Genomic DNA, 22,184 nt, shown 5'->3' with positions numbered 1-22,184 from the left:
TTTTTTCTATTGATTTTGTTTTCAATTTCATTGACTTCTGTTTTTTATTATTCATTCCTTCTATTTTCTTTTGGTTTATTTTGTTCTGCGTTTTTCTAGTTTCTTAAGGCATTGATTTGAGATTGTTCCCCTTTTCTAATATAGGTACTTAGTGATATAAATTTCCCTCTAAGTACTTCTTTAGTTGAATCCCACTAATTTTGATATGCTGTGTTTTTATTTTCTTTTAGTACAGATACTTTCTAATTTCTCTTTTGATATTTTCCTTCAATCCACAGGCTATTTATGAATTACCAACATATTAAAAGTGGTTTCTTATTGTGCTGGAATTGTGTGTATGGAATGTTTCTTTTTTTTCTATATACTTTTACGTTTTTATTTTTTCTTTTTCTGTGTTTTCCAATTTTCTACACTGAGCAGGCATTACCTTTCTAATTAGAAAATAATCAATTATTATAGAATAACACTCTACGTTTTGTAGCACTTTATAATTTACAAAGAGCTTTATCTAATTCTCCAACATTTGCTTGAGAAACATATAATCCGTATTTCATAGATGCTGAAAATTGAGATTGACAGAGTTAAATGACTTGCTCGATGCCACACAACTAGAGCTAGTTAGGATTCAGACCCAGATTTTCTGACTCCCAGTTCATCATCCTGAAGAAGTTGGAAATAAAGATTTGAAAAGTAAATTTGAATTTATCTTGTGGGAAGCTGGAAAGAATCACAGAGGGTCTTTGAAGCAATAAGTGACACTTGAGGCATTTATCTCAGTGTAGTTTTAATTTGAATCTCTGATTACTAATGAGGTTGAACATATTTTCCTGTTTATTGCCTGCTCTCATTTCTTCTCTAAATTGCTCTTCATGTGCTTAGATCATTTTTCTATTGGATTGGTTGGTCCTTTACTTATTGATTTGAATGATTGGAAAATATTCCAGATGCTAACACTGTATTTATATTAATAATTTATTTGTTGGAAATATCTTCTTCCTGTTTCTTGCTTATCTGTCTTTTCTTTATTCTTTCAATTTTGATCATCAAGGCAGTATCTACTGGGGAGTGTGTGGGGAAATTAATTTGTTTGCAACAAGAGATGTCTCAGTTTATTTTGACCTTGTATGATGGGAAGGAGGATGGGAAGCAGGAGGTAGAAAAGGATGGGATTGGAAGACAAACCACATGATTTGGAAATTCATTTACTAGTCATTTGTCAGTTGCTTACATTTATTGGCCACAGTGTGCTGGGCCATGTGATAGATGGAGAGTGAAGAATAAATGTTTTCTACATTCGAGGACATTTTACCTTAATGGAGAAATGAGAGATGTAAAATAAGACAAGTAACACAGTATGTGCTCAAGTAACTATGGTACAAGATAAGCTGTGGCTATCAAAGATTATATTCCAGCAAAGGGGAAGGAGACATTACTTTTAGTTAATTGAGAATTGTTTAAGCAAGAAGTCTATACGTTGAATGAGAACAAGGACTGTGTGTGTTTCTGCTCAGCGTTTTATCCCCAGCACTTAGCATAGTGCCTAACAAAGATCAAGTGCCCAAATATTTGTTTAATGATGGAATGATGTTAGCATGTGTGAGCAAAGCCTTTTATAGGGACCTAACACAATGTGTTTAGTTCATCACTCTACACCACCACCAGGCAGCTCTGAGAATGTTCTGATAGATCAGCATTTCAGACCTTAGCTTCCATTTCCAAAGCAAAGGAGCACAACCTTTTCCAAAATGACACACGGCATGCTCCCTTATCTTACCATTATAATAGCAGTAGTCAAGATTTTGGCTTCACTGTCAGGCAAACCTGAGTTTGAGTCTCATGTCAGTTACTAACTAGTTATATGACTCCTGATTTCCTTCACCTATAAAATGAGACTAATAGTGCCTACCTTACTGGGTCATTGTAGAATCAAATAAGGAAAGCATGTAAAATACTGAGCCATCATAGGGGTTCTATAAATATTCCCTATGCCTCTTCTCTTGATGTACACTAAAATGGATGGAACCTGTGATTGCCTTTGGATTTTGTGATTGGTCCATGTTTTCTAACCGGCATATTCTATCTCCTCCCTCACAGATTCAGAGACATATTGTGTGTTTCAAGACAAGAAGTACAGAGTGGGTGAGAGATGGCATCCTTACCTGGAACCTTATGGGTTGGTTTACTGCGTGAACTGCATCTGCTCTGAGGTACAATCTCCGATGGCATTTGATTTCCTACTTTGCTCCTCAGCATGCAGAGATGCTTTCAAGTGCCTAGATGGCCAGGGAGCATGAGTGATAAAAACGTAAAAGAAGTTAGGAAGCAGATTGTAAGGAAAAATACACATCTCCTGTCTTTTTCTTCTGTTGCCTTTTGGCTTGATTTTCATGGGATCTCGATGAGTATTTGCTATAGATGGATACTTAATGGTCTCTTAGCCAAATGATATAGGACATGGAAAAAGTGGAGTGGAGGAAAAAGCTCAATATAATGCCTGGATTGTGAGACAGTATCATTTTTGAATACCACTTTCAAGACTGGCCTTTAGAGAAGAGATTAGGACAGATTATAAACTGGTTCATATGGAGAGTGTATTTTATGTTATTTCAGCCAATGACTGTAATTAGGATTGAGGTTGTGAAACCTTGGCCTGTACCTTGTGAGGATTTGAGTTCTCTTGACTTGGCCTTGGCTCCAGTCCAGTCACTCAAAGAGGCATTTGGACAGCTTAAATGCCATCTTTGCAATAGACAAAGCAGGTAGTCCCATCGTTCCATGGCCCTGACCCAGGACCACAGCTATGGTGCATCTTTCCAAACAAGCCTCTACCATCATATACTAGGCCAGGGTTTCTCAGCCTCAGCCCTGTTGGCTCTTGGGGACAGATCATTTCTTGTTGTCGGGAGCTGTCCTGTGCATTGTAGGATATTTAGCAGCACCCCTGGCCTCTATCCACTAGGAGCCAGTAGCACCAACCCCAGTTGTGACAACCAAAAATGTCTCCAGACATAGCCAAAGTTACTTGGGGAGCAAAATGGCCCCTGGTAGAGAACCAATGCATTAAGCCAATTGGGAAAGGAGGCCTTGTACTAGGCCTTGAGGATTGAGAATTCTGAACATATAGAAAGAATTTTCAAGACTAGCCTCTCACTTGAGACCTCATGGATGAACTGCAACTCCTCGCTAGTGCCCAGGTAGAACAGGAGCATTCACTTGCAAGCCTGATTCTTTTGCCATTTGAATAGAAACTTGGGCTTTCAGAATTTTGAGCCTGTGGAAACCTAACCTTCAGGCAACATTAGGTGGTCTCAACAGGCCACAGGGCTCTAGAATCAAGACAGACCAAGTTTCCAAGCCTGGCTCTGCCACTTCTGAGCTGTGTTATGTTCAGCAAGTTATGTAACCTCTCTGAGATTCCTTCAACTTCTTCTCCTTTAAAATGGTATAATGGTATTACCTATTTCATAGGGTTATGGTAAGGATTAAATTCACTAATCCATCTCAGTCACCTAAAACAGTGCTTGGTCACAGTCAATATTCGAGAAATGCTAACTGCATAACATCACTATCATTATGGTTATTATTTTTATTAATCTATTAACTCTAGAACAGAAATCAGTATAAGGCATTAAGGAGGAATCAGTTGGGACCTCAGCCAGGTGCAGTGATTTCTGATATGCTTTGGTGGTCTCGCTTCAAGATGACACCACCTGGCTCTGAGGACTGTGACATGTAAGGAGGCTCCGTGGTGTTTCCAAACGCAATGCTCCAAAAATTTATTCTAGAAAATACATGAGAAAAGAAAAAGATTTGTGATAAGGTGATTCAAATTTGGGTAAAAGAAGCCTGCCTCTTTAAATAGCTAGGGCAGTTATTAAATAGAGCATCTGGAGACTGATTAACTGCCTGGTATGGCATGATTGTGTCAGATTCTTGGCCCAGCGCATTGGAAATGGACAGCTAACCCTTGGGGGCTGAGGCTTTGCTATCTGCAGGGCAGTGAAAATGTTACTGTGATCCCAATGCCAATGGCTCAAGTGCTAGGCGTCTTCTCTCTACATCCTCTTCATTACCCTCTCCCCCCCACAAGAGCCTGATGGATACAAGTAACCCATACTTCAAATGAATTATAGATGGAAAATGTTCATGCAAAATTGATTTCCAAAGTCTTCCTTTGTTCTAGCAATGGCTGAAAGCTGTCAGAGCTAGGGATCTTGTCATTGTAAATCAGGCAGGGACCCAGTCGCCCCCTCCCCCAGTCATAGTAGCTAATCAGTTCAATTCCAAACTCTAGCTTGTTCTCAGTCTTCGGGACCAAGGCAGAGTTATGTGGAATCCAGGATCCATGTGCTAGGGCTACCTCCTTGCCCAGGGGTGGGTAGCAGCTCAAGGGACCCATTGCTCATTAATCCCTTCCTTCCATGACATTGGGCAGGTGATTATGAAATCACACTAGGCTCTTGGAAAAGACGTGAAGAACTGGGGAATGGTAGAAACGTCACAGAGCCAAGTCAGAAGAAGCCTCCCAGTAATTGTGGGAGGCTTTGAAAACTGGGGCAGTAGTGATCCTTAGAAAATTATGCCCGTAAGCTATCAACCAACCCAGCGGAGGTGCTAGTGATGAGAAAAGGAAAGAAAATGCTGATTTCATTCAGTTTCTCGGGAATGTGTTATTCACTGTCTGGGTGAGTCCCTGCATGACTGTTTCCCAAACTGGCATGATCCCAGTGACCTTGAAAAACACTTATTTTGTTATTGTTGTTGCCTCTCTCTTTCAGAACGGGAATGTGCTTTGCAGCCGAGTTAGATGTCCAAGCCTTCATTGCCTCTCTCCCGTGCATATTCCTCATCTTTGCTGCCCTCGCTGCCCAGGTAAACCAGTTTGCCTCTTTCTTTCCTGGCTCTCCCTCTTCCACCAACCCACCCCTTTTCCCTAATTCCCCAGAAGGGGAAACTTCCAGACAGGAATAACAATAGGACACTTTCAGGCAGCGCGTGCACCAGCCTCTAAATACTGTTTATAGCCCAAGTGGGCTATTCAAGGCTCTAATAAGTTATTGGGTACCCAGTAACAGATTTTCATTAGGCTTTTAATCATTTGAAGGTGGATGTCAACTGGGGGAAGGGAATTGTGGCCCAGAGATTTTTCTTCCATAAACAGCCTCTTCCTGCCGTGGGCAGCAGACACCAGGGGAGTTGTAGCATGGAGGCACGTGTCCTACACAATTAGTGCTGGAATTGCATTTGAGCATAGCTTCTAAATGATGAGGGGCTATTCAAAAAATCAAAGGAGCTGAACCAGTGGGGTTTATGACAGTATAAAGCTGCCTGCCTGCTCCAGACTGTACAGTTATTATGTATACATTGTTCAGAGCAAGGCTAAGGGGAAGGCAGGCAGACTTTTTCCCAAGGCTATTAGGACGTCTACCTTCATGGTTTGTGGCTAGGGTGTTTGAGGCAGGGGCTGTCTCAGTGACACTTTGTTCACGTCTGGGGCCTGGCTCCCACACCAGAGGCATGCAAGCACGGAATGATTCAGAGAATGCCCATGGGCCTGACAGCAGTCCTAGGTAAGTGATCATCTTGCCATCTAGGTAGTAGAAGCTTTGTAGTCCTGTGAGTTGATTCTGTTTCCCTTGAGGACAGAGTTGGGGTCCATGGGTGGACTTTGGGGGGGGTTAGCAAACCTTTTAAAATTGTTTGCAGTTTTTGGTTTAACAATGTATGTGTGTAAATTCCTTTAGAGAAGATCCATAGCTTTATTGGTATTCCTAAAGGGGTGTTCATGACCCTAAAAACATGAAGAACCACTAGCCTCTGGCATAAATGGTGCTTTTTAAAAGTAGTGAGGAACTTCCAGAACTTACAAGAGAGAAACCAAAAGTGTCAGGGCAAAAATGGTAGGAATGAGGCTAGGAATGAGGTTCAGTGACAACTCGGTTAACTGAAATGTTACAGGGATGGAGATTTTGTTGAATAGAGAAGAAACCCCCAAGCCCTTTTTGTCACCACCTTTATAACTTATACTTTCTTACATTGGTAAATACACTCTGATTCTTTGGGATTCTTTCCCAGATGGCAAAAGATCATGCCATGTCACAGGTTTATCATTCTGAGTATTGGTGACCATAGTATATGCTTCAGGATATGAGAGACTGACTTGGCATATCATCAACCTAAAAGTTGTCCTTTGAAATAAAATAAATCCCTAAATGAAGTTTACCATTCTTGTGTGTGTTTATTTGCTTCTTCTATTTAAACTGGATTACAAGGGTGTAGTATGGGAGGATTCTTTCTTTTTTTTCATCTGGCAGGTTGCCTGTCAAATAGCCTTATAAAAGCTTCTTATCCCAGAAGTCTCTAAAAGTGGTCTAATGTCATAGGAATTGATCTAAATGGCTGTGCAGAAATTGTTCTTTCCTGGGAAGGAGGTTGGGGCAGGGCCCAGACACAGAGCATAGGGTGGAAGCGCACAGAGTGGAAGATGGCTGTCATCTACCCCAGCTGCATAACAGGAAGCAATTACTGAGAAAAAGGGAAAGTATAAGCTAGCAGTTCTTTTGAGAGAAAAAGAAAGTATTAAAAGAATTGAGGTCATAAGTCCCAGAAAAGATAAAATGGAAAGAAATAAACACCATTATCTTTAAGACTTTAAAAGCCCATTTTATGGAGTATAGAAACCAGCTGTTCCTTTCCTTTGCCTTCTTGTTCTTGCAGGTCACTTCCTTGTGAGTTCATTTTTCTTGTTAACTGTAACCTTTAACAGTTCTTTCTGTGGGTAGTGATACTGAAGTTCCCTAATCCTTATATGCAAAAATGTTTTTATTTGGCCCTCATGTTTTTAAAATATTTATTTATTTATTTAGGCTGTGCTGGGTCTTAGTTGTGGCACACGGGATCTTTAGTTGCAGCAGGCAGGATCTTTTTTTTTAGTTGTGGCATGCAGACTTCTTAGTTGTGGCATGTGAACTCTTAGCTGTGGCATGCATGTGGGATCTAGTTCCCCGATCAGGGATCGAAACTGGGCCCCCTGAATTGGGAGTGCAGAGTCTTAACCACTGGACCGCCAGGGAAGTCCCTTGCCCTCATTTTTGAATGATAATTTGGCTGGGTATAAAATTATAGGTGCACGTTTATTTTCCCTCAGCACTTTGAAGATATTAATAAATGGTTTCTTGACTTCCTTTGTTTGTGGATAAGAAGTCTGCTCTTTGATTATAGTTCTTTCATAGGTAATCTGTCTTCTTCTTCTTCTAGCTTTTAAATATTCTGTTTTCTTTGATGCACACAATGAGGTGTGTTGATGTATGATTTATTTTTATTTAGCCTGCTCAGCACATGATTTTTTTTTCAGCCAAAGGACTCAAATTTCTCTTCAATTTTAAGTCATTATTTTTGTGAAAATTACCTCTCCTTCTCTCTGTTTGTTCATTCTTAATCTTGTCTTTGGTATATGTCATTGCAGCTCATTTAATTTACACTCTGAGTCTCTTAATGTCTCCTTTATTTTTCCCCCTAATGATATATTGGAATACTCCCTATAATGATATATTACTTCAACTCTGTCCTCCAATTCATGAATTCTTTCTCCAGCTTTTTCATGCCTACTATATAGACTATCTGTTGGGTTTTATTTGTTGTTTTATTTTTAATAACTGTATTTTCCCCAATAACTGTATTTTGAATTATTGATATATAAAAATCTACAAATTGCCATTTTATAAACCCCTGTTATTGTTTCTTGGGGTCTTATTCTCTTATTTGTTTCTTTAAGGTATTTAAATATTTATTTAAAGTCCATTTCTGATTGTTCAAATGTCCATTTTGTTTCAGCTGTGAATTCTCACTTTCATTGGGTTTCTTGATAGCTTTTCTTAGTTCCAGATTTCCCCTTGTTTTCTAAAATTTTTGTTTAAAAACTCATCATCCGTGGGGTTTTTCTCTTGCATAAGTCCTTCCTTTCTTGTGGTAGCATTGTTTCAGGCCTTGTAGTTCACTTAGCACTAAACCAGGTCATAAGCTGGTGTCCCACCTTGGGCTTCCTCATATCTAGATGGTCTATTTCTACCTCTGTTTTCTTATGCAGGGCTAGTCCCTGATAATGATCTTGGATTGGGACCTCAGCTGCAGTTGCCCATCTTGGGCAATCTGTCCATGTGAGGGAACCACCTTGGGTGGGCAGAGCTATGTCAGCCCCTGTTTACATGTGAGGAGTGTGACTCTAGTCCCCAGCTTTACATAGGAAGCCATTTATAGGCCATAGTTCTTACCCAGCTGTCTGGATATAACTGTCTATATCTGGTCCCAGCTGCCAGTGGACCATATCACTTTGGCCCCCATTTATTGCTGTACTTTTGCCTGTGTTTTATTTCATAGAGAGTTTCCTTTTGTTTCTGAGGATGATTTTGCAGTTTTAAAGTTTTATTTATTTATTTATTTATGTTTACTTTTATATTTCGTCTCTCACTCTTCTTTGTTCAGAAAATAGCAGGGCCTTTTCTCATGTGCTCTCTATGCCATATGGAACTGGAATGCAAACCAGCTATTTTTTTTTCTGTTGAAGATAAAACAAGAATAAACAGGTTTAAACCATAGCAGAGAAGAATGGAGTTTGATAAAAGAAAGAACTTTGGGACACAGTGGTTGTTAAATCCTAGAATAAATGACTAAAGAGAATTTTAGTCTCTTTACTGCATATTTCTGGAAATAAAAAGCTACCCACCCATCTGAGAGAGTTGGCACAGTTTTGCTTTGAGACAGGGCAATGCATGTGATGAGTCCTCTGTATTCCTTCCACTCCAATGATTATTAGACATGAGGAAACTCATGCCTTCAGGGCCACAGGAATGTTTGGTCAAAGGAAGGGGCTCTAGTTTTCTGTCTTAAGCCAATGGAAGGCACTGTGATGAAAACGTCTTCACTGAAAAATAGAATATTTAAAGCCAAGATGATGAACAAGTTCTATATCAAAAAGGGAAAACAAACAAGGAAGGCATATATGCAAGGTTTTACATACTATCCTACAGCAGTAGCAACTTCAGGGAGTGTTTACTGGGTAGTGATGGACTTTGTGGGAAGGGTCTACCTGCCATGCCTAGAGCCCATCTTCCATTGGAGGGAACAGAGGAGACTTCACCCCCTATCTGTTTCTGTGTGTCCCAGGGCTCTTGCTTTCTAAACTTCTTAACCCCCTGAAATTTCCAAGGTTCTCACCTGCATTTGAGGTTGTTTCCTGTAGTTCCTGCTGAACCGTGGAAATCAGAGTATGCAGACTGCTTTTCCAGAATTACCAGAGAGAAATCGATACCGATTCCCATGAAGAGCAAGTGAAAACTTTTTCTCCAGCACTTTCCCAGGCCTCCATGGCAGAGATCAAGTCTTGGTCACATACCACAGGGGTCTACTGGGTCCAGAGGCTGGCGCTACACGGAAGGTAGAACATTCATAATGAAAAAGTCAAGACTGCACAGGAGTTAGAAAGGTCATTAAATTCATCCCAGTCTCTAAGCAGGACTCTCTGTTGTCCCTGATGAAAGATTTGTAGGAATGGAATTCCATATCTTCTCTTTTGGGGGAGTTGAATGGTAAAGGGGGAAGGGGGAGAGAAAGAATATGACTTGCTTCCTTCTGTTCTTTATGTATAATTTTTATCACCAAAAGACGACTTTTATAGTGACCAGGAGCCTAAATCACGATATTATCTAACAGTTTTCTTTCTATTTTTAAAATTTATTTTTATTCTTATTTTATTTATTTTTGGCTGTGTTGGGTCTTCGTTGCTGCATGCGGGCTTTCTCTAGCTGCGGTGAGCGGGGGGCTACTCTTCGTTGCAGTGTGCGGGCTTCTCATTGCGGTGGCTTCTCTTGTTGCAGAGCATGGGCTCTAGGCTGTGGGCTTCAGTAGTTGTGGCTCGTGGGCTCAGTAGTTGTGGCACGTGGGCTTTAGAGCACAGGCTCAGTAGTTGTGGTGCACGGGCTTAGTTGCTCCGCGGCATGTGGGATCTTCCCGGACCAGGGATCGAACCTGTGTCCCCTGCATTGGCAGGCAGATTCTTATCCACTGTGCCACCAGGGAAGCCCCACTAACAGTTTTCTGAAATGGCCATTCCATTAAGAATTTGCTATTCAGAATGAATAAACTTGGGTTCCCTTAGAGGTATTCCAACATTCCCAGGTCATTAAAGAGCTGTTATAAATTTGCCAAAATATCTGATTTGATCTGTTACCAGAGACCTAATCCAGTGTTTCCTTTTCGGCTAGGTATGAAGAGGTTTAGTTCTATGATATGGTTTTAATAGAGAGAGTGACAGTGTGGTTTTGCCAAGAGAGGCACTCCTCACCCCAGTCTTTCACATTCCAGGCAGGGTAAGGAAATAAGCTTTCCACAGATGCACTATAGTCTGTGTGCTCCCATAAGGAGATGCTGGAAGCCCTATGCCATTTCTCTCTCAGCAGGAGTTGGGTAGTGAGCTAGCTAGTGAATACAGGCATTTCTGCTATAATGCAATATGTGCTTTTCTGAAAATCCTCCCATTCTGCAAAACTGTACACTGAAAAATAACAAGCTTAAGGAAAAAACAGGATTGGAGCAAACAACTCTAAACTTATGCAAGTTTGTAACTAGAGTACTAATAAAACAACTGTACTAATAAAATACTAGCGTGGTTTAAAAAGTCATCTTAGATTTCTAATAAAGAATGTTACAGGGCTTCCCTGGTGGCGCAGTGGTTGAGAATCTGCCTGCCAATGCAGGGGACACGGGTTCGAGCCCTGGTCTGGGAGGATCCCACATGCCGCAGAGCGGCTGGGCCTGTGAGCCACAACTACTGAGCCTGCGCATCTGGAGCCTGTGCTCCGCAACAAGAGAGGCCGCGATAGTGAGAGGCCTGCGCACCGCGATGAAGAGTGGCCCCCACTTGCCGCAACTAGAGAAAGCCCTCACGCAGAAACGAAGACCCAACACAGCCGTAAATAATTAAATAAATAAAAATTAAAAAAAAAAAAAAAAAAAAAAAAAAGAATGTTACAGTCAGTAGAGACTTCATCCTTTAAAATGGTGACTTTAGCTTGAAGGAAGGGGGTATAAGGAAAGGTTGAGGCCGCTGAGTTACAGAGACAAGAGAAAAATGCACAAGATCAGAAAGAATCATGTGATAAGCATTTAGAAGACCAAGCATACGGCCAAACTGAGCCAAGAGGGAGAATGTGAGGTGAACAGGAATAGGATAGACTACTGTGTTCCTTCATGGTTCGCTGATTTCAGTTGTGTTAGTGTACTTGGCATTCAGTTGCTGTCACTTGATGGTACAAAATATGAATTTGCTAAGAAAAATTATGTATGAACCAATGCAATTTCTGTTTTATATCAACATCATTCTCTTATCTACCACTCGCACATGAACAAGTTTGGATTACACAAATCTATACTATAGCAGAAACAGACTACATAAGATAGGAGGTAGCTATATGGCATTTGGCCTTGGACAGTTTAGAGTGAGGGTTGCAAGTCACTCAGCCACTCTGAATCTGTTTTTTGGTCTGTAATCGCTGGCCTGTCTGCACATTGTGTTCTGGTGCATTTATATAAAAAGGGAGTCTACTTTTAGGACTATGTCTGTCTCCATGTCTGTGACTTCCAGTGTTTTAGGAATCAGGTAGACAGGCCTTTTTTGCTCCCTCCAGTTGTTTGTTTTTTTTAAGGGCAAAAGTTCAAGGGGGAGGGTTATCTATTTTTAGCTGTGGTAAAGTACACATAACATAAAATTTATGATTTTAAAGTGTACAATTCAGTGGCATTAAGAACAGTCACAATGTTGCTGCAATCATCACCACTAGCCTAGTTCCTGAAATTTTTTTACCACCCCAGAACAAAACCCTGTGCCTGTGAAACAGTCATTCCCCATTACCCGTTCTGCTCCAGCCCTCTGGCAACCACTAATTTGCTTTCTGTTTCTATGGATTTTACTATTCTGGACATTTCATATAAATGAAACCATAAAATATGTGGTCTTTTGCATCTGGCTTCTTTCACTTAGCATAATGTTTTTAAGATTTATCCATGTTGTAGCACGTATTAGTAATTTATTCCTTTTTATGATTGAATAATATTTCATTGTGTGGATATACCACATTTTGTTTATCCATCAGTTGATGGGCATTTGAGTTGTTTCCACCTTCTGGCTATTGTGAATAGTGCTATGAACATTCATGTACAAGTTTTTGTGTGGCATATGTTTTCGATTATTTTGGGTATATACCTAGGAGTGGAATTGCTGAGTCATATGGTAATTTTATGTTTAACTTATTGAGAAATCTCTCCCAAATTTTAAAGCTATCCCATCTTCTTTTGATTCATCTCTTTGAGTATCTGCTGCCATCCTCATGGTTGCTTCTGATTGCTGCTGTTGCCATCATCCATGTCTAATCTCCACTGTGCTCTGCTCGTTCCTTTTGCTCTTTTCTGAATTCTGTATTCACTTGCCTCCTGGGTTTGATTGAAAAAGATCAATTCCTTTTACATAGTAACAGCTAATTAGCATATTCTTTTCCCTTTTTTGTAAGGGAACTACAAAAGCCATAGTATACAAGATGATTGATCAAGGGTCATTTCTTTGCCTGCAAAAGATTGGTATTTTTTTTTGGCTGTGCCACATGGCTTGAGTGATCTTAGTTCCCCGACCAGGGATTGAACCCAGGCCCTTGGCAGTGAGAGTGCAGAGTCCTAACCACTGGACTGCCAGGGAATTCCCAAAAGGTTGGTATATTAATAAAAACTCTTTCTGGGTCTAGAGCTATCCAAAAGCCTGAGGATTCTGGAATGTTGGTCTCTGGATAGCAGAGGTTTTACTTTATTATTATTATTATCACTGTTAGCATTCTTATACTGATTATTGAGAGGTGGCCACAGAGATGTTCACTGTTGATGAGTAGATCCTCCATGTCTATACTGACTGCCGTCTTACCTCTTAGACCTCTTTCACTGTCTTCCATGGTTTATTTCCATTGTTTTCCTCATACACTTGGTCTTTGAACACTGCAGGGTATAAAGGGTTAAAACTTCTCCAGGAAAGTGGCATCCCACTTGCCTTCTGCCAGGTGAGGTGATTTTTGTCTCTGGTAAACCCTGGGGATTTAGTTCCTTTTTTAAAAAGAATGTGATTTCCTGTTAGCATTCCAGAAGCTCTTATGCCATACAAGAACAAGACATTTAGGAAAACTATGGCTTTCTGTCATGGTGGAGCAGAACTCTTCTATTTCTTTCAATGGACGTTAATCAAAGCTGGCCCCACGTAAAGGTGAAGAAGGTGGCACATCATTGAGGGATACTGAAAAGCCCCATTTGTCCCAAATAAATCTCCCACGTGCTTGCTATATTTAAGAAACCTCCACCATTACAATCATTCTTCTGGGTTAAGACATTGTTTCCCAAAGTTTGCTGCAAGGAACACAATTTTATGGGACAATTAATAGGGTTAACTAGAGAAAACATTTATATGGTCAAATAAACTTGAGGGTTTCTGGATTAGAGAAAGTTAGACAGGTTTCTTTTAATGCAGGGCTTCTCAAAGCCTTTAGTATGTTAATATGCACTATGAATCTGTAAGTGAGTGTATGGGATGAAGTATTTTCCAAACTTATTGAGCCATGGGACCTGTTTTTTGTAGAGTACTTATTAGCAGGATTAGTGTTCTTTATTATATGTTTTAGGAAGTCTTGGATTATGCCATTCAATTTCTAAAAGTTGTTTATATTATAGCAATAAGCTTTGGTAAATACAGTATCTTAGTTTGGAGAAGTTCATTAGAGTAGCAAGCCGTTTTAGAACAAGACCCTAAATTAATGTTACTTAAACTTTAGTGTACTTAAAGGGATTTAATAAAATGCAGACTGCCGGGCCCTACACTAAAAATTCTGATTCAGTTGAGCTGTAGTGGGTATTCTGCATTTTAAACAAGCACCTCAAGTAATTCTGTTACACTTGGATGGGGGACGGCACTATGGTAACAGGGCCCAGGGGAGATCTTGAGGTGAGAGCACTGCCTGCAGAGAGCAGTCCTGGGCAAGATCCTGGGCAAGGCCCTGTGCATCTGCAGAGAGCTGGGGGCAACTTGACAACATTGTTTCTCTGATAATGGGGAGCACAGGCACCCCCAGAAACATACTTTGCCTATGTGACACTCCTCCAGGACCAACCCCGCAGTAACATGTACTCACTGTTCCCTCTGGCTGGTCTCCCTGCTTTCCCAGAGCTCCCACCCAGAGCCTTTCTCTTCTGCCATCTTCCACATTCAGAGCCCCTGGCTGTCAGGTCCAGAAAGAAGGACCCTCCGTGGGGAGCTCACCCCTCTACCCCACCCATTGTCCGTGACTTGTTGTTGGCGAGAAATGAATGGCATTTCTCGGAATTAGCCCAGGAATTTCTGTTGATAAACAAATGAAACTCTCAAAGGGAAAAGCAATCAACATAGTTTGAAATAAAATCAGTGTTTTCAGCTTAGTCTGTTTTCAACTTAGTTTGAAATAAGAGTCACATCTAGGGTATTTTAAGGAAAGGATTAGTAAAATGTCCTTTAGTGAGCTTTCTTCCTGGTTGCAGGGCTGATCCAGAAACCAGGGCCTGCTTTCTGAGTAAGCAGAGCAGGAGATGATTACCTTGGTTTCCCGTGACCTGTCCAGCCAGCATTGTGTCAGGCTCCCCCTCTCCCACCCCACCCTACTTCCCTGCCAAGTTGCCTGATAACCTGAAATGCTATTAAAATCTTACAGCTTCATCTTCTGAATTCAGACTTTGATTCTTGATAAATTCATCTATCTTTGGAGGTGATAACTCTTATTAATCATTTTTAATTTAACTAGCACACAGGATCTAGAAAGCAGAATCTGATGGTAGTGAATGGGTGGGTGAGTGGGGGAAGATCCTGAGGCCACTAACCTGGGTACCTGGAAGAGTTATGCAGGGGCAGGGGCTGGGGTGGGGGTGGGGGTTAGGGGTGAAGGAGGAGCCTAGGGAATCAGGCTTTACCTTCCCCATAGCCCTGCAGAGACCAAGCCTCTCTGTAATATCAAGGATAAGTTCTTTATTCGTGGCAGAAGACACAGTGGTTTCTAGGATGAGTTGCTAACTCTCAAGTTTTTCACTTTGGGGTTCTTAACTTAAAACCAATATGTTTCAGAAGTAACCAAATATCCTTGCTATCTGTTGTCTAGAGCCAAAGGGTTTCACTTCAGGGTTTTGGATGCAAAATAACTATAGCCCAAAAGATTTACCAGATTATTTGCAGCCACTAAGATAAATAGCAGCCTTTATTAGACTGATTTTCCTCTGATTTTTGTATCTAGATTTTTTACACCGTCAGCTATTCCCTAAAAGTGATTGTAGAAACTGGCAGATTGAGGGTAACAGTTATTAAAATCTGTTCCAAAATCTACCTCCTCACAGGACTCCATGTTTTTGGCCATGAAGTAGTCTATTTGAGAGATATCTTGATGTGTTGTCTTTTGTCTTCGCCACATACACGTTAAGACCCAGAGAGTGGGAAGTGGTCCAGCAATAGATATGTGACTGCTGAAACAGGGGTTTTTTTCTGTTTTTTTTAGGGCTGTACTCCCTGAATTGGAGAGAGTCTATGAAGTGTATGTACTGTATCTTTAAAGAAAGGGATAAATCAAAGTTGTCTGCAGGAGGGGGAGGAAGAAGGTTGGTTGGATTTTTTTTTAATTGGGGAGAAAAGGAAAGACATCAAACTTGGGAGTAGAGGTTACTTTTAAAACAGAGAGATAAGGTGAGTGTCCCTGCAAGCTCGATTTTCTTTCCTTTAGCAAATTCATGCAGCTTTGAATTCTTCACATTCACAAGATCCTGCCTTCAGGGATCTAAGGCCAAACCAGAGTCCACGCTCACCACCCTACCTTTTATAAGCGGTATTCCTTTAGTATTTTAATAGGAGAGAAATGGGGGTTAGGGTTAGGGAGCAAGAGGGCCAGGAGAATGTGGCTTGCTTTTTTCCTCGCTTTCTTTCTCTATTTCCCTTCCTCCCTCTTCCCTCCCCCTCTTCCTTCCTTCTTTTTAAAAAATCTCTTTTTTATTTTTGAAAAATTTTATGGTCACAAAGTATATATAACAAAATTTCCCATTTTAATCACTTTCAATTGTACAGTTCTGTGGCATTAAATACACATACATTGTTGTACAACCATCACCACTATCCATCTCGGGAATTTTTTCATCTTCCCAAACTGAAACTCCGTTCTTATAAACCACTCCCCATTTCCCCCTCCCCCAGCTCCTGGCCACCACCATTCTACTTTCTGTCTCTGTGAATTTGACTCCTCTAGGAACCTCATATAAGTGGAATCATACAGTATATTTCCTTTTGTGCCTGGCTCATTTCACTTAGCAGAATGTCTTCCAGGTTTATCCATGTTGTAGCATGTCTCTTTTTTAAATGGGGACAAGAATGGAAAAGAAATTTGAGAAGAGGCTGGTGGTAGAGATGAGAAAGCAAAGTCAGGAGATAACCAAGGGGTCTTAGAAGAATCTAGCAAATGGTTTTCTGAGAATATTTTTCATAGGATTAGGAAGACTGCAGAGACCGCATTGTCTTTGACAATGACAGGTCTGACAAGCAGTAACTGCCAGTAATGACTGTGTGAAATGCTGGGTTTTGCAAGACAGACATATTCATTATTAATGTTTCCCAGGGAACTTCAGAGAGCATCACGTATTAGGAGCTGATTACTGGCAGGTTTGTTATCTTTTGGAGAAATCCTTAGGGGTAGAACTGTATCCCTGTTTCCCTTTACCTGGAGAAGTACATCTCCGAAAGGGCCTCCTCTGAGATTGCTTTCTGAGGGCAATCATGTCTGGAGCTATACAGTATGGTTTTATTAGAAAGATTATTAGAGGATTAGAGTATCAAACCTATGAGGCAATGTTGAAGGAAAAGTGTGATTACTGAGCCTGGTGAAAGAAAGACTAAAGGGACTTCAACAAATTTCAGAAAGATAAATGGGTCTTAGAGGATGCTGATCAGCTTTCTCCTTCCATCTCCAAACGGGGAGAGTGGGCAAAAATGAGCTTCAGCATAAAAAGTTAGGTACAAGGAAGGATTTCCAGGCTTAAATAAGGAGAGCAGAAGTCTTTTGAAAGTCAGTAGATTATACCTCAAGCTTAACGCTGAGTAAGAACAAGATGCCCCGACATGCACAAATGCGTGTAATGAGATTCAGTTAACATGAGGTTCAAAACAGACAAAACTAAACTATATTGTTGAGGGAGGTGCATAAATGTAATAAAACTATAATGAAAAGCAAGGCAGTGATTGTCCCAAAAGTCAGGATTGTGGTTACCTCCAGTGGGGAGGGATGGAGCCTTCTTGACCTGTGTGGTAGTTACAAGGGTGTTGGCTTTATAATCCTCAATTCAACTGTACATTTATGTTTTAGGTGTGTCAGTTGTATTTCCCAGCATAACATATTTTTAAATGGCACTACATTTTCATTTGTTTTGGTGATTATGATTGGAGGCAAAAGGTGACCAGAAGACCTTTAAATGTTGCAATCGAGCAGAAGACTGTGTATGTGCCTATGGCTGTTTGGGAACTACTATTTTTGTTTACTTGTCTATATTATTTTGGTCTTCTTGTTGTGTGGTTTGGTTTGGTATGGGTTTTGTCTGCTTGTTTTTGCACAAAGCAGAGGAATACCAAAGTCTGGAGAAGGGTGTGCCCTCTGTCCTTCAGGTATGCCCTTGGAACTAGGAAGAAGGCATTTGGGGGCATTTGGGGCTTTGACTTCCAAGCTGCAGAGTGCACCAGTGTGTTGGCATCTGGATGAAGCCATCTGGCTTCAGGTCTGTATCACTGACTAGAGGGCCCATTTGGCTTCCAGAATCAGGACCACATTTGGGATGGAGAGAGAGCTCCGGTTGTATGGGTACGGCATTCCCTCCCCCCAGGTGAGGCTGTACTGTGCTATCAAGGTGGGGGAGGCAGGAAGGCACACAGCCAGTGAAGAGATGGGGTCTAACCCTGCTCTCCCCCTAATTCAGTGTGGGACTTTCACAGAGCCGGTTAGCGTCTTTGTGCCTGTTTTCTCAACTTGCAAAATGAGAGTGATAATTCCTACCTTCTCTGAAGGTTTGCATTGACAGTGAAAACCAAGTGGATGTGTGAAATTGCTTTGAAAAGTATGAAGAGGTATATATATATATATATATATGCAAGGCAGTGTACAGCAGGGGAGAGAAAGAACTTAAATCCTGAGTCCCCAGATTGCATCGCTAAGAGAGAATGCGGGCAAAGCCTGAAACTCGGTACTTGTTCCCGTAGAGCCCAATGACAGCGGCCGCGTGCCCAGGCACTGACCATATGTCTCCGGCCTCAGGGAAAAGAATCTGAAAAAGAATATATATATATAAACTGAATCACTTTGCTGTACACCTGAAACTAGCACAACATTGTAAATTAACTACACTTCAATTTTTTTTAAATGGTTATAAAATAAAACTAAAAAAAAAAAGTAAAAAAAGAAAGCTGTGGGGTGTCTAAAGGAAACAGGTGACAGGTTTAATGAGTGTCAGGCAGAAGGGTAAAATAAATGGCATCACCTCTGCCTTTCTTTTCTGTTTCTTTCTAATTAGATTTTCAGAGGTGCCCTGAGTGAGGGTGATGCCCAGTAATGCTGATGTTTTCAAAGTAGAGTGAGCCTTGCCAGAAACATGGGGGCAATGCTGAGAATGCACTCAGAGACAAAGTAACAATCTCTGGGCTGCCTTGAAAGCTTTAAGGGTTTTTTTTTTTGTGTGTGTGTGTGGTTAGGTCTGACCCCTCCCGCTGCCCCCAGTCATAAAAACATTGAGCAGGATTCTTTGTACTGTTGTGTGCTGATTAGGCTGCCATAATTCCTGTTAGCAGGCCAGGGCTGCTTCACTCCCGACTTGCTTACTAATTCACATTCTGGCTGGAGCCCGTCCTCCAGCACCTTGTGCAGGAGCACAGCATGACCGTACTGCAGGGGGCCTCTCAGACCACCGGGATCAGGGGCAGAAACCATGGCTGTAGCGCTGCTTCCCAACCAGGGAGGATCACCCTACCACCCTCGTGGCTTTGGAAATGTTGAGGAACTGTTTTGGTCATCACAGTGATTGGGGAATGTCCTTGGCATTTAGTGGGCGGGAACCAGGGATGCTAAATGTTTCACAGTGAGTAGGAACACAGTGCAGTGAAGGAGTAGGAACACCGAAATTCCAGTGGTGACCCTATTGAGAAACACTGGATAGCAGCCTCACCCAGAGAAGCCCAGAAAAGGGAGTCTCCTGCCAACCAGAGTTGATGGTGCACGTCTACTCATTCATTCATTTACTCCTTCATTCATTCATTTCACTGAGTAGAAGCTTGGGGCCAGGTCCCATGTATGGTGCTGAGGTTTCAGAGTCCCTGCCTCAAGGAGCTCACAATCTAGTGGAGGAGACAGGCATAAAGAGATCATTACAGCATAATGTGATGAGTACCCCAGTAGAGGTATGGATGAAGGCCCATCAGGCAGAGACAGGAGAGAGAGACCCTGTACAAGAGCCGGAAGCCAGGCTCCTAAGAGAGGAGTCCACATTTGACATCCAAGCTGGGTTCTGAGAGATGAATGGGACTTTGCCAGTTGGAGAAGGGGGAAGGGGAGGGCATGCACAAAGGCATGTGGGGGGGGGGGCGTGACTGGAGTGAGTATGGACTGTGCAGGAAGGAAGAGGCTGGAAAGGTCAGGTTGATGGAGGCCTAGTCTCAAAGGACCTCATACGTCCTAGAGTTTGACATTACTCTGTACACCCAGCCCACTGCAGACATTGGGAGGAGGAGACATTTATGTTTAGTACTCCCAGACATCTTTTTGCACCCCCTTTCCTCTCTCTCAGTCCTCCACATCCTCCCCTCTCTCCCAGCCACTCAGCTCTCCCATTGTCACTGTCACCTGGTGGGAAGGAGGCTGGGTTACCCCTTCCGGGGGGCTTCGCTCCTTATCAACAGATAAGGTGAATGCTTAACTAAAAGAAATCACAACCCATAGAGTTCTAGATGTCAGTGGAGAGACTTTGGGGAGGGGACTTTGAAGAACCGAGCGCTGAGGAGACGGCAGAGAGGCTTCCTTCAGTGGACACGTGCTCAGTGCCAGTGTGCGCGTGTGTGAGGGGCGTGTCTGAGTGGGTGAGATTGTGTGTGTGTGCGAGCGGGTAGGTAAGGGAATAATAGTAGTTCCCGCCTCAAGGGACTGTTGTGAGGATTAGACGAATTAGTACATGTAAGGCGCTTAGCACGGGGCGCAGCCCATAGTAAGCCCTCCATAAATGCAAGCTCTCATCATTATCTTAGAATACAGGGCCAGGGTTCAGTCTGGGGAAGTAGGAACACACTGGCCAAGATGGAGATGAGGCTTTTATGCTAAGACTTAGTGGGCGTGTTTGGCTAGTTTCAAATAGGTGCCTAGACCACATCCTAAGCCTAGAACAATAGAATTTTTCAGCATGTGGGTTATCAAAATGTAAATTTTGGCAAATGGAGCCATAATTTGGTGTCCATTTGGGTTTGTTTTCTCGGTCTCCACTTGGGGCACATGGCGGGTGGGAAGCTGTTGTTGTGCAGACGGGGCAGCCCTGCCTGGAGGCCCAGGTCAGCAGGTCTGTCCTCATGTGTGGGAACATGAAATAGAAGCAGCACGGCACTGAGGGCCAGAGCCAGGGAGATGCATTAGAAAGAAATTAACTTGGGAGGGGCTGGATGAGGGAACAAAAGTCTTAGCTGAAGAAGGAATGAGCAAAAGGGGGGAAAAAAAACTGGGAAGGACAGGATACATAAGATCATCCAGCTGCCCCCAAACTGAACTTCCAATGTTTTCTGTGTTCTTTTTGGAAGAGGGGGTGGCTTGTCCAGCATTCAGTGGAAACTTGTTGATTGACACCGAGTTGGGCACAAGTTCAGTGTGAGTGTGCCTTCAGCTATTTATTTGATTTTTTTAAAATCGCACCCTTTGCAGTTAAGACTGTTTAGTTTCTCCTGGCGCCCTGGGGCAGTGAGTTTAGATTGTTAAAATAGCAGCCATTAACACTCTCTGTGTTATGACACTGTCCTCCCTGCCCCCCTTCGGAGGAATTGGGCATGAGGTTGTTTGACACAAGGGAAATTCTCCTCTCCCCGCTGAGAGAAGCAAGCTGAGGGAGAGCCCTCCTCTGAGTCAGAGCACATTCGCCTAGCCCTCACCCCCAGAGCCTCCAAGCCTGCCTGCCCTCCCCGCCATCCCCACTCACACCGCAGTGACCCTCATGTACACACAACACCGCACTCGCTCACTCACACCCTCACCCATCGCACGAGCTAGAGGAGCCCTGGGGAGCCCTTGTGCCTCTCTCACTGTTCCTTTTGTTTTGCTTTGCTTTATTTGCTTTGTTTTGATTTGAAATCAGTCTTTGGGATTAAATTGGATAATTTTTTTCATGTTGTTAGTAGTGCTGTGGAGGGAGCATGTAAGGACTTTCTCCTCAGTGCTGGCCTTGCTTGCTTCTCCCAACTAATAAATACAATACTGACTTTCACTGATCAATCACACTGGCTCTGTCGGACTCTGCATACCATACCTCTTGGGCAAATAGCCCAGGGAGCTCTAAAAGATGCATGAATTGCTGGATTATCTAGATTATTCATAGGTCTGTTTAATAGGGAATTTTTCATGAGAGGACTGGGAGGCTCTGGCTTTCCCAGAGGCCCTGGGGAAAGATCACAGGAGCAGTTGGTGGAGGAAGTGTGGCGTGGCTGCGCACCCTGAGTGGGGCAATCATGGTGGCCAGAGCAGAGTCCCACTGTCTGCGATGGTCAGCGTTTCTCATAGCTAAACAGACGCAATGAGCCCAGGCCTAGGAGTCGTGGAGGGGAAGTTCTGTGTTCTCCGGACATCCTTGGGGCATGTTGTCTATGCCAGTGCTGTTCAGTAAAACTTTTTGCAATGATGGAAATATTCTACATCTGCACTGTCCAATATGGCAGCCACTGGCACATTTGGTTGTTGGACCCTTGAAATGTGACTGGTATGACTGAGGAACTGCATTTTAAATTTTATTTAATGTCAGGGAGTTTAAATGTAAGTAGACACATGTGACCAGTGGCTTCTGTAGTAGATGGCATGGCTCTAGACCATTTATTGCAT

At 42.3% G+C, this 22,184-nt stretch overlaps 1 protein-coding gene across 6 annotated transcripts in view; it reads left to right on the top strand.

Annotated features, from left to right (window-relative positions):
* Window positions 1–22,184, top strand: part of CHRDL1 (chordin like 1) — a 112,315-nt gene that overhangs the window by 21,820 nt on the left and 68,311 nt on the right. For all 6 annotated transcript variants that reach the window (XM_061177666.1, XM_061177665.1, XM_061177662.1 and 3 more), the window contains exons 3-4: window positions 2,095–2,207; window positions 4,779–4,872. In XM_061177666.1, the coding sequence (XP_061033649.1) occupies window positions 2,095–2,207; window positions 4,779–4,872 (207 nt within the window). The remainder of the gene's footprint in view (window positions 1–2,094; window positions 2,208–4,778; window positions 4,873–22,184) is intronic.

Source organism: Eubalaena glacialis, chromosome X (assembly GCF_028564815.1).
Source record: "Eubalaena glacialis isolate mEubGla1 chromosome X, mEubGla1.1.hap2.+ XY, whole genome shotgun sequence".
NCBI classification, from domain to species: Eukaryota; Metazoa; Chordata; class Mammalia; order Artiodactyla; family Balaenidae; genus Eubalaena; species Eubalaena glacialis.
The sequence above is the reverse complement of the archived record's forward strand: the minus strand, read 5'-3'. Positions and strand labels throughout refer to the sequence as shown.